Below are 12,500 nucleotides of genomic sequence, written 5' to 3' on the forward strand. Positions count from 1 at the left end.
TAGGCGACTAAAGGAGACGGTTAAGTTTAGTCTCTAAAGGAGACGGTTAAGTTTAGTCTCTAAAGGAGGCGGTTAAGTTTAGTCACTAAAGGAGACGGTTAAGTTTAGTCACTAAAGGAGACGGTTAAGTTTAGTCTCTAAAGGAGACGGTTAAGTTTAGTCTCTAAAGGAGACGGTTAAGTTTAGTCTCTAAAGGAGACGGTTAAGTTTAGTCTCTAAAGGAGACGGTTAAGTTTAGTCACTAAAGGAGACGGTTAAGTTTAGTCTCTAAAGGAGACGGTTAAGTTTAGTCTCTAAAGGAGACGGTTAAGTTTAGTCTCTAAAGGAGACAGTTAAGTTTAGTCTCTAAAGGAGACGGTTAAGTTTAGACGACTAAAGGAGACGGTTAAGTTTAGTCTCTAAAGGAGACGGTTAAGTTTAGTCACTAAAGGAGACTGTTAAGTTTAGTCACTAAAGGAGACGGTTAAGTTTAGACTCTAAAGGAGACGGTTAAGTTTAGTCACTAAAGGTGACGGTTAAGTTTAGTCTCTAAAGGAGACGGTTAAGTTTAGACACTAAAGGAGACGGTTAAGTTTAGATGACTAAAGGAGACTGTTAAGTTTAGTCACTAAAGGAGACGGTTAAGTTTAGACACTAAAGGAGACAGTTAAGTTTAGACACTAAAGGAGACGGTTAAGTTTAGACGACTAAAGGTGACCGTTAAGTTTAGACGACTAAAGGTGACCGTTTAGTGACGCTACGAGTGTTTGTTGAAAAAGGGTAAAAACCTCTTGCATCAGCTTCTGCAGGTCAGAAGTTTCACGTAATGTCGTTTTATTAATATTTATATTTCCTTTCACAAAGTTTGTGGAGGATTAGAATTTAACGTTGGGCAGTAAAAGCATTTCAGAAGCGCTGAGTCGTCGTTCTGCACTTTATGAATAAATAAAAAGCCGTTAGCGTGATGAAGAAAAGGTCCTAAATGATGGAGTCACAACAACCGTAATGAGACGGAGCAATAACAGGAAATGGATCGATGGATCGATCACATGACCACAAGTCTCCAGTATCCATGTCTTTACTGAGCTGCGTGCGTAGAGGAGAGACGCTGCCGGGTCACAACCGGGTCAGAAATGTTCCCTAGCTCTCTCCAAGTAGCTTCCACACAGACACAGTCACATCACAGCACCTTACAAACACAAGGACGTCACAGTAACAATAACAACACACACTACCCAATGTTTAGGACCCTAGTGGAGGTTATCAGTGTTTTACGACCAACAAATGTCACCATTTGCACCCGCCGTGTGACTCCTCTCCGCACTCATCCACAGAAACCAAGGATTTACTTCATAGACTAAGAAACAGTTACAAAGAAAGAAGGAGAACCTGGTGATTTCCTACACCTGTGCACAAAACAGCGTGAAGTCCTTGTGTCTGGAGCAGCACCAAATACCACTCCGGAAGAACTGGAGACGTTCTTTGGGAATTCTGTTTACATGGGCCGTCTAATGGCGCACTCCCACTGTTCCTCCGTCCCGTGCCCCAGCACGTTTCACGGCTAAAGTCTGGTTCCTTTGACCAGTGTGAGTGCAACCGTACCACGTCTAGGAGCGGCACGCTTGCCGTCCACGGCCCGTTTGGGAGAGGTGGGCTTTAGTAAAGCACGTTTGCACGTGTACGAGCACGAGCGTGCGCACGTGTACGAGCACGAGGCCTACGGCGGTTCTGAGGTCATTTCCTGTGCGCCTGTTGGGACATAGAAAAAAGAAGGAGGGACCATGCGCGGACATTTCAAACAATGGCGGCGAAAGGTTCCTCTCACACTCTGCTATTGGTTGCATTATGGGTAATGTAGGATCCTGTGTTTTTGGAGCTTGACGTGGACTCAAGTTCAGCGCATCTCAGCCTCTGCTGCTTCGATTTAAATCTGTGTCTTACTCGTCCCACGACATTTCGGTAGAGCAATATGAAATTGGCGGAGCACTGGCCTCCATTTAAGAGTTCAAATAAAGCCGTAGTCTAATGGATTCACACTGTCAGGGTACTTTAAAACTATCTGGAGTCCCTCGATCCCCCCCAGGGAATATGAAGCTGAGTGAGCCGAAGCACCTGACCTTTAACTGAGAGCGGTGATCGGTCGTGTTGTAAGAAACTGACGCGTCAACAATCAAAAAGTGTCCTCGAGGAACTCGATCCTGTGGAGTTTAAACCAAATACGTGTTTGTTTGGGATCAATCCCCTCAAATTAGAGCGTGGAGGGATCTGAGACTCAGCGGAGCCTCTTCGGATAATTGGGTCAAGACTGTCGAGCATTAAGCCAATCAGTGAACACCACTGCACGACGCACTTCATCAGAGGTGATGAAGAGGGCCACATGTTGGTTTACACGACACATTTAACCAGCGCAGAGTTCAGAGCACAAGTTAAAGTGTGGAGAGTCCAAAATTCCTCTAAGCCCTGTCGTGGAAATGGATTTCATCAACAAACAGGATCAGATTTTGTTCTGTGGTTGATTCTGACAAAGTCCCAAGGTCACAGACAAGGTCACGAGGTAACAGACAGGGTCACAAGGTCACAGGCAGGGTTACAAGGTCACAGGCAGGGTTACAAGGTCACAGGCAGGGTTACAAGGTCACAGGCAGGGTCACAAGGTCATAGACCGGTCACAAGGTCACAGACCGGGTCCCAAGGTCACAGACAGGGTCACAAGGTCACAGACCGGGTCCCAAGGTCACAGATCAGGTCACAAGGTCACAGACAGGGTCACAAGGTCACAGACAGGGTCACAAGGTCACAGACAGGGTCACAAGGTCACAGACCGGGTCACAAAGTCACAGACAGGGTCACAAAGTCACAGACAGGGTCACAAGGTTACAGACAGGGTCCACACAGGCCAAGGTCTCTAGAACAGGGTCCACACGGACCAAGGTCTCTAAAACAGGGTCCACAGGGCCATAAAAACAGTCCGGAGTTCTCTGTAGAAACAGGATGTACAGAAGCACAGATCTGCAGTTACACCGTCATGAGGCACAAACAAGCTCTGCACCGTCACATGATCAGGTTCAACAGAGGAGACACTGAACTGCTCTGACCTGACAAAACTAGGATTATGAATTACAAATGATGTTAGCAATTTATAAGCTAGCTAGCTCGATACAAATGTGCTAGTGACAGTTTTTAAAAGTATAAAAATCAGAGTCAGTTGGAGATGGTGTTTCTTGTGGGTGATTTTACGGTTAGCTACATTAGCTAGCTAGCTTGATAAACTATGAGAGTGACATTTTTCATTTAAGACGATAAAATTAAAAAGTCAGCCGGTTGTTTTTAAAACAACTCATGCAGGTGATGTTAGCTCAGCTAGCTAAGTTGCTATTCCAGTGACTGAGAAATGAGAACTGCTTTTGTCGACCTCTTCCAGGATCCATTCTTTTTAAAAATGACTGAATTTTGCTGCTAAACCTGCCGTCGTTAAAGCAAAGTGCATGACAAAAAGAGGCTCAGTGAAAGGAACCGGCTCTTTTCTCCGACGCACCTTTTCATGTGGTGATGATACGATGATGAACACATGCGGTGTCAGATAATTATGATTTCAACAATGAGAGCGCTGCAGCTACTTTAGGGGCACAGAGGAGGAAGAATGAGTGAATCAGCTGCTGCAGTGAATCAAAAACTGAGGCTTTTGAATCAATGCTGCAGGATGTTGAGATTGTTCTCTCCTCAGTTTCCTCCTGAACAGAATCACGCAGCGCTGTCCTCGTTCAAACCCACAGTTATGATTTCTGAATGAGTATAAGTCACTAAAAGTCCTGCAGCCGGACGCAGAACTTTCATTTTTTATCGTGCTGTGACAAAGATCATTGATCCGATGTAGCTGTGTGTGTGTGTGTGTGTGTGTGTGTGTGTGTGTGTGTGTGTGTGTGTGTGTGTGTGTGTGTGTGTGTGTGTGTGTGTGTGTGTGTGTGTGTGTGTGTGTGTGTGTGTGTGTGTGTGTGTGTGTGTGTGTGTGTGCGCGCGCGTGCGTGCGTGCGTGCGTGTGTGTGTATCTCCATCAGATCTTCAGATAATGTAAACCCATAATATTATAAGCCTATAATCATCGTTAACATCACCTTAAGATGCAGATCAGAGCAGAGGACGTTTAATGTCTCATCTCATCTTCAGCCTCTGATCCTGGATCAGGTCTCAGGCGCAGCAGCTCCAGCAGGGGACCCCAAACTTCCCTTTCCCGGGCCACATTAACCAGCTCTAACTGGGGGATCCTGAGGCGTTCCCAGGCCAGTGTGGAGATCTAATCTCTCCACCTGGTCCTGGGTCTTCCCCGAGGCCTCCTCCCAGCTGGACGTGCCTGGAACACCTCCCTAGGGAGGCGCCCAGGGTTCATCCTTACCAGATGATCCTGAACCACCTCAACTGGCTCCTTTCAACGCAGAGGAGCAGCGGCTCTACTCCGAGTTCCTCACGGATGCTGAACTTCTCCCCCTCTCTCTAAGGGAGACTCCAGACCCCCTCCTGAGGAAACACATTTCACACGCTTGGACCTGGACCTGGTTCTTTGGGTCCTGACCCTCTCACGTTTAATGTGGTATTTAAAAAACACTCCTGATGTTTCATTCGCTATAACGTCTGACATCCTCTACATTAACCCGCTTATTACACGGCTCCTTAACAAAGAAGCCGAGTTTGACATCAAACATTGATTCAAAAATGATTTATTGGGTTTGGAACGGTCTTTGGTAGAAACATATCCGTGGCGTTTGGCTTTGGCTGTGATGCAGAGGTCGGTTTGCCTTCAGTCGTGCATCTGCTGCACTCAGACCGGACCCGCCTGCTGCAGTAAACGCCACCTCCAGCTGAACTCTGGCTCGGCTCATGCAGAGCAACAGATGGGGATAAAGAACACGGAAACATATCCAACCAAGTGCTGACAGTTTGGTCTTAACCTTCAGACACAAAAGAGAAATGACTTTAACTTTACCAGGATGAAATCATATCGTGATGTAAGCTGCACATAAGGTCAGAGTCTGGGCTTGGACTCTTCAGCGAGGGTGGACAAACAGCATCTTCTTCAGCTGGTTACAGCTTTAAAATGTGTTTCTGTGATCTGAACAGCCGAGACCATGGGTGGATTTCTTTACGGTAGGTCCACGCACAGACCCAGGGGCCTATAAGGTCAGGGGCCCTGACTCACAAAATGGTGCTGAAACAACACAAAGATGCTAAATGACCAAAAGTAAACACCAAACGACCAAAAATGACCACAGGGAGACAAAAAATGATGACAAAGACACACAAAATGACTAAAAATAGATGTAAAAACACCATAACCAGAAGCAAAATGACTAAAAATAGATGCCAAACCACCACAAAGAGATGCAAAAAGACTAAAAATAGATGCAAAACCACCACAAAAAGATGCAAAATGACTAAAAATAGATGCAAAACCAGCACACAAAGATGCAAAATGACTAAAAATAGATGCAAAACCACCACAAAAAGATGCAAAATGACTAAAAATAGATGCAAAACCACCACAAAAAGATGCAAAATGACTAAAAATAGATGCAAAACCAGCACACAAAGATGCAAAATGACTAAAAATAGATGCAAAACCACCACAAAAAGATGCAAAATGACTAAAAATAGATGCAAAACCAACACAAAAAGATGCAAAATGACTAAAAATAGATGCCAAACCACCACAAAGAGATGCAAAATGACTAAAAATAGATGCAAAACCACCACAAAAAGATGCAAAATGACTAAAAATAGATGCAAAACCACCACAAAAAGATGCAAAATGACTAAAAATAGATGCAAAACCACCACAAAAAGATGCAAAATGACTAAAAATAGATGCAAAACCAACACAAAAAGATGCAAAATGACTAAAAATAGATGCAAAACCACCACAAAAAGATGCAAAATGACTAAAAATAGATGCAAAACTTCACAAAGACATGTTCCTAAAATATGGAATAAATTCCAGAAGCAAAAAGCTGATTTCATTTTTTATTCATATACAAACAATCAGTGCTCATGTGAAACCCCGGCTCTGGAGTGCAAATGTGTTTTCAGGTGTGTTTAATGAGAGTGAGAGAGAAAAAACCTCCTTGACGACTCGTGAAGTGTCGGGTTCAGCCTGGACCGCAGCTCCTGCAGCCGTCCGTCTGTCTGAGACCTCACAGCTGGGTGTGGACACACAGAGAGGCTGATGGGAGACAGAAGAGGACGACAGGACGGTCGCAACAGGAGGGACGCTGTGAAACAGAGAGAGGGGCGTAATGAGCGGCGTGCAGGCCTGAGCCCGCCTTCATCAAACACCTCAGAATCACTGCGCTCAGAGTTCAGCCGGGGCCGAAGACACCTCTGCGTCAGAGCACAGAGCGCACGTTCTCATCTGTTCTCAACTGGTGTCACGTGTTTTACCTACCTCATAACCATAAAAGAAGATTAATGACGATTCGTGTGGTTTCTCTTCATAGTTCCCGTGTTTTTACTTCCTCACACTTATCAGGAAGTAAAGTGCAGCCTGGGCTGATGGGAACGCCATTAGTTCCACGGGTATTTGGTCATGAAGCACTGAAATGAAGGCGCTGCATCAAAGTTTATTTTATTATAATTCGTCCTGAGAGGGAACATGAACGTCTGTACCAAACGTCTCTGCGATTGCGAGAGGATGGAATTACGAAGGAACGCGTGTACATTGAGTTATTTTAGTAACTTCCTGTAATAACTCATGTTAGTGGGAGGAAGTAAGTTCAAGGCTTAGGGCGCCCTCCCACTGTGCCTCCGTCCCGTGCCCCGTGCTTTAGGGTCCTTGTCCCCCCCTCCAGGCCCGTTTGTACTCACACTACCTGGGCCTCGGAGAATGCTTCTTGCTGCCTATACGTCATCACGCCGTAACACGTCACACGCATTGATGACGTCATGGCGATGCGTGGCTTTGTTTCCAGATCTTTCCGTAGACCTCGGAGTTTTTGTGCGTCTTGTCGACTGTTTTTGAATCTTTTCATCGACCAAATCTGCAGTAAACACTCCACCTCCGCATCACACCAACGTGAACCTTTCACCGCCATTGTTTGAAATGTCCGCGCATGGTCCCTCCTTCTTTTTTCTACGTCCCAACAGGCGCACAGGAAATGACCTCAGAACCGCCGTAGGCCTCGTGCTCGTACACGTGCGCACGCTCGTGCTCGTACACGTGCAAACGTGCTTTACTAAAGCCCACCTCTCCCAAACGGGCCGTGGACGGCCAGCTGGCCGCAGTTATGCGCGGAGCGATTGCACTCACACTGGTCAAACGAACTAGACTTTACCCGAAAAACCTGTTTGGGCGCGGTGCGGAAGGACAGTGTGAGTGCACCCTAAGGGCCAAACTCCATGAGCGTGTTAAGTCTTAAACCTGCAGCAGCGCATGGACAATTTATCCGACTAAAGCAGCAACACGCTCCGGTTTTTACCTCTGGTTTTACGCGGCTCGTCTGCAACAGGAAACAACAACAACAACAAAGAACTGGGAAACAAACGTACGATGGCGTCTGAGTTCACTGCAGACACGTTAGCCTGAGCGGCACTCAGCCGTGTTGTGGTTCAACAGGGAGTGTAAAACAAAACACTGTTTTATGACTTTGAATCTCTTAAATCTGCGACTATTTGCTCAAAATATTAAAAAAAGGCTCAAAATAAATGCAAAGCGAAACGTAAAAGGTCAAAACACGGCTGCACCGCGCCTCTTTTCCACGTTTGGCTGTAAACATTTCTTAATGAGATCGTTTGGATCTTTTGAAGTGTGGTTGTCTGACTGACTAAGGTACCACGGTCACATGGCGGTCACATGGCGGTCAGGTTAGGTGAGAAGACCGTCATACAAACACACTTCAAAAAACCCGAACTTTCCATTTAAGTTGCTGTAAAAACTCAAATCATAAAGATATTTAGAATAAAGCTCCCGGTGTTGACTTCACGCACCTCACCTGCTTCAGTCGACCTCCTTCTTCAGGTATCTCTTCATCACTGACGCCACGTCTCCGCCCTCGCTGCCCTCCGCCTCCAGACGCTCCCCCTGCGGCCTCTCAAACCTGCGTCTCGTCCCGCCGCCCTGAGAGCTTCCTCCCGATCCCCCGGAGCTGGAGGACTCGGTCTCGGAGCCTTTCCTGCTGCGGCTCGAGGGCGGCAGCTCTCCGAAGTGGACGCTCAGCGCCCTCCTGCCTCCTCTGACGGAGCCGGCCAGGCTGCTGGTGGACTGAGCTCTCCGGATGGCGGGCAGGATGTCGGAGGCTGCGTCGTCGCGGTCCTCGACCAGGCGGCGGTTTTGGAAGACCATGGGTTCTGAACCCAGAGAGCCTTCCCCTCCCTCCTCTGTAGAAAGACTCCCCAGCATGCACCGCCTCAGCGCCTGAGGGGAGCGCTGCATGGGGGTCGTCACGGAGCGGACCGGCTCGTCCGGGTCCTCCTCCGGGATGGAGATGGAGGGAGGGTGAAGGCGAGTGGCGGGGGAGGACGCCAACGCGGAGAGGCGCGGCAGCGAGGGGAGCGAAGTGAGGGAATCGGTGGAGTTGAAGCGGGCGAGTTTGGCTCCTGCGGAGGAGGAGGATGTCTGAGCGTCGCCGATGGAGCGGGCACTGGCGGCGCGGGGCAGGAGCGGCGAGGGCGGTTTGAGGATGCTGGGGCCGGGCCGGGGCTCCTGGAGGTCACCCGGAGCGAGAGAGAGGCCCGAGGCTCTCCGTCTGAGAGTCGAGGCCGCGGTCGTCTGATAAACCGGCAGGGACACGGTGCTGCCGGCTCCTTCTCCCGCCTCGCCGCCTGCTCTGCGTTTGCGGAGTCCGTCCAGCAGCTCGGACAGCGCCGAGGAGGACGGGGCCCGACTGGGGCCTCTGGTGCCTCCCCCTCCTCCTCCTCCTCCAGCCTCTGAGCCCTCGTCATCAGGATCCACACATGACCTGCAGAGGGAGGACGGAGACACGACATTTCAGAACTGACACAGAAAAAAAAATGGCATGTGGAATTTTGCAGAGCGCAAAGTTGCCGATTGATGATCTCTTCTACGTTGCAGCTGCACAGACGTCTGTGAACGGTGAGTTGTCACCTGAAGCTGTAGATGCTCATGGTGTCAGCGACAGACTGGCGCCCTCCTTGGCTGCTGATGGTGCTGCTGCCCCCGCGGGACCCTCCTCTGGGCACCCCTAACCAATGACGGATCCCCTCTCCCACATCCTCTGTCCCGATGGAGCCGACGCTGGACACCGAGTCACTGCAGAGCAAAGACAACACACGTTATCTTCTCCGTTCTTACGCTGGTGGAGAAACGACCACAGTTAAAGTGGAATTCCAGCGTAAAATCACCCCAGGGTCTTTTCTGCACTTTAATCATCAAATAATCCATGGAGACGGTTTTTTAATGGAGAAATCCAGGAGAGATGCTAACAGCCGGACGTGGCTAACAGTGATTAGCTCGGGGCAGCACGGTGAAGGCATTCAAAGGTCTTTTTTAACCACTAATGCTGCTGAAAATAACAGCAAACCTCTGCAGCAGCATGAGAAGAGTCCCTACACACACAACAAAGCGTCATCAGCGTAGTTAGTGAAGCCAGAGTTTATTAAAGAGAGTTTTAAAGACTTACCTACTGGCCCCTGTACCAGCTCCTCTCATAGTAAAGTCCATTACGGTGGAAGGAGCCCATTGCTGCTTTGTTGTGTGTGTAGGGACTCTTCTCATGCTGCTGCAGAGGTTTGCTGTTATTTTCAGCAGCATTAGTGGTTAAAAAAGACCTTTGAATGCCTTCACCGTGCTGCTCCGAGCTAATTACTGTTAGCCACGTCCGGCTGTTAGCGACTCTGGATTTCTCCGTAAATAGTTGTTACATGAAAGAAACTGCCTCGACGGATTATTTGCTTTGTGTAACTGTTGAAAAAGAGCACGGGATGACTTTACACCGGCATCCAGCTGCTGCATGAGCATGCTCGCACAGACTGAAGCCCAACACACAGCTGATGGTTCTGCTGCAGGTCAGAGGAGGAGTCCTGTTTTTCCACAGGCTCAAATCCTGCGTCAGAGAGGCGGCAGGTGGACTCGCAGCTGAAGCAACAACTCCATTCAAAGTGCAAGTTAAAAAACCCACAAATATGAAGTTTTCACACACGGATCTGCATCGACATATGCTGAATATGTGGAAGAGGCTTTGGAATCACATCAGGCGCTTTCACTGTTTTTGAGTTTGGCGAGTAGATCTCAGAGGATTATGCGGCACATGGCGGGTAAAACAAACCATACCAAAACAGTCAAAGCAGCTTCGCTAACGCTAGCAGAGAGCAGAGCAGCTGATGTCCCCCTATGGTAAACAGTGCCGTGCCTCGTGTTGGCTGGCGTTTGTGCGTCAGAGTACGTTTGTGTGTTTCAATCCTTCCCCGAAACGCCGACGCACAGACGTCAGAGCAGCAGGAGAGAGAGAGAGGCGAACAACAGGTCTGCTGCTAGCAAGCGTTAGCACACGGGTGGTAAAGAAGCGGAAGGACGTGGTTAAAAGAAAAGTTTGTGGGAAATGGCGGTTTGGAGATAACGGTGTTATAAGAGGATGTGTGATAAAGACGTCGTCTGCCCACCACCTCGGCCGGCGAGTGCAGAAGTTAGCTAACAGGAAGTGAAGCGGAGGAACCGGCCGGCTTTAGCGATCCTGTTGCAGTTCAAACAAATACTCATGCTATCGTTATAGAAAGATGCTAACATGACATACAGCAGGTTTTGTTTTTAGGTCAGACTGATTATTATAAACCGAACTCTTCCAGCAGATCCATCTGAACTCTGGTTTAAAGATCTTTATGAAGGGGCGAAAATCCTGGTTTCTGATTGGATAAACCATCTATCACCGACACACGGGCCAAACCAACCAATCAGATGACTGAAGCGCGTGACGCGTATGGAACACCTCCCTAGGGAGGCGCCCAGGGTTCATCCTTACCAGATGATCCTGAACCACCTCAACTGGCTCCTTTCAACACAAAGGAGCAGCGGCTCTACTCCGAGTTCCTCACGGATGCTGAACTTCTCCCCCTCTCTCTAAGGGAGACTCCAGACCCCCTCCTGAGGAAACACATTTCACACGCTTGGACCTGGACCTGGTTCTATGGGTCCTGACCTGGACCTGGTTCTTTGGGTCCTGACCCAGCTTTCAGGACCACAGGTGAGGGTAGGAACCAGGACTGAGGGTAGATCCAGAGCTTTGCCTTCCTCAGCTCTCTGTTCATCACAACGGTGCGGTAGAGCAACTGCAGCTCCGCCCCCGCTGCTCCATCGTCCCCTCACTCTGAACAAGATCCCGAGGTCCTTGAACTCCTTCACTTGGGGTCAGGACTCATTCCCGACCCGGAGTAACAATCCACCGGTTTCCTGCTGAGAGCCACGGCCTCAGATTTAGAGGTGCTGATCCTCATCCCGGCCGTTTCACACTCGGCTGCGAACTTTATTGATATTTCTGCCTGGTCCATGGTCACACTGTGATACACGGGGTTTGCTGTATGTTGCTGAATAGGGGTTAATGGACCTTTAAGAGACTGTGATTATTACGGGACGCTGAGTTACGCTACGTTACGCGTGGAGCACGTGGAAACAAAAACCAGGAAGTGTTGATGGAGACGTGAGGCTGAAGTCAAACGTCAGTGTGTGTCGGTCTTTCACACACAACACTTTACATTTAAAGACTATTTAACGACGTTACTGCGTAAAATGTTGCAGCGCAGCTCGGACTGTTAGTGGCACATGCACACGGACGCTTCACTTGAGTCACTGAAAGGATGTTTCTGTAGTTTTGGCCGTCGTAATAGAATTCTTTAACGTTGAATTCTGAGTCAAAACATTCACATTCATATTTTAATGCATTAATATTCAATAGCTTTATAATTTCAAGATCCGATGACACAGATTTACTTCCATAGATGAGTTCAGGTCTCACACACACACACGCACACACACACACACACACAGGTTCTTACAGCTCTTTCTTTCGAGTCAACGACTCCACAGCCGTTTGAACGCTGGAGTGAAGGGCAGAGTGGTGAAAAGGTTGAGTTCACACAAACACACGTGATCATTTTAACGCGGAGCTTCGTCTTCAGGTGGAAACACTTGTCTTACCTCTCCGAGTCACTGTCGTCGTCGCTCGACTCCACTTCCTCCAGGGCGGCCTGCAGGTCCACGATGCGGCGGATGGACGTCTCCAGGTCGGCCTGTAACGTCTGCCGCACGGCGCTCAGCTCCTCCACCTGCATCTCCTGCACAAACAACAAAACAACGTGAGACTCACCTTTGGACGGGGCCGTGGTGTGTCTTCATCCTCGCTGACAACCTGCAAAAGACCTCGAGGTCCAATCCTCCACGGCAATTACCCTCGTCCGAGCCTTTATTACCTCATCAGTCAAACACTGAATGTCCAACGGCGTGTCCTGTCGCACGCGGCGCGGTCCTGCGCCCTCTGGAGCCTCCGCGGCCTCCATGACCGGTGCACGCACGCGTTACTTAGGAAGGA

The 12,500-nt window shown here is 48.8% G+C and overlaps 1 protein-coding gene across 1 annotated transcript in view; it reads right to left on the bottom strand.

Moving 5' to 3' along the window:
* Positions 1–5,977: 5,977 nt before the first annotated feature.
* myo18b (myosin XVIIIB) overlaps positions 5,978–12,500 on the bottom strand; it is a 43,070-nt gene continuing 36,547 nt past the window's right edge. Inside the window, 5 exon segments of the mRNA XM_083929758.1 lie at positions 5,978–6,239; positions 7,951–8,921; positions 9,068–9,232; positions 11,968–12,009; positions 12,110–12,246. Coding sequence (XP_083785884.1) covers positions 7,961–8,921; positions 9,068–9,232; positions 11,968–12,009; positions 12,110–12,246 — 1,305 coding nt within the window. The 3' untranslated portion in view covers positions 5,978–6,239; positions 7,951–7,960.

This window comes from Echiichthys vipera, assembly GCF_963691815.1.
Source record: "Echiichthys vipera genome assembly, chromosome: 16".
Lineage (NCBI taxonomy): Eukaryota > Metazoa > Chordata > Actinopteri > Perciformes > Trachinidae > Echiichthys > Echiichthys vipera.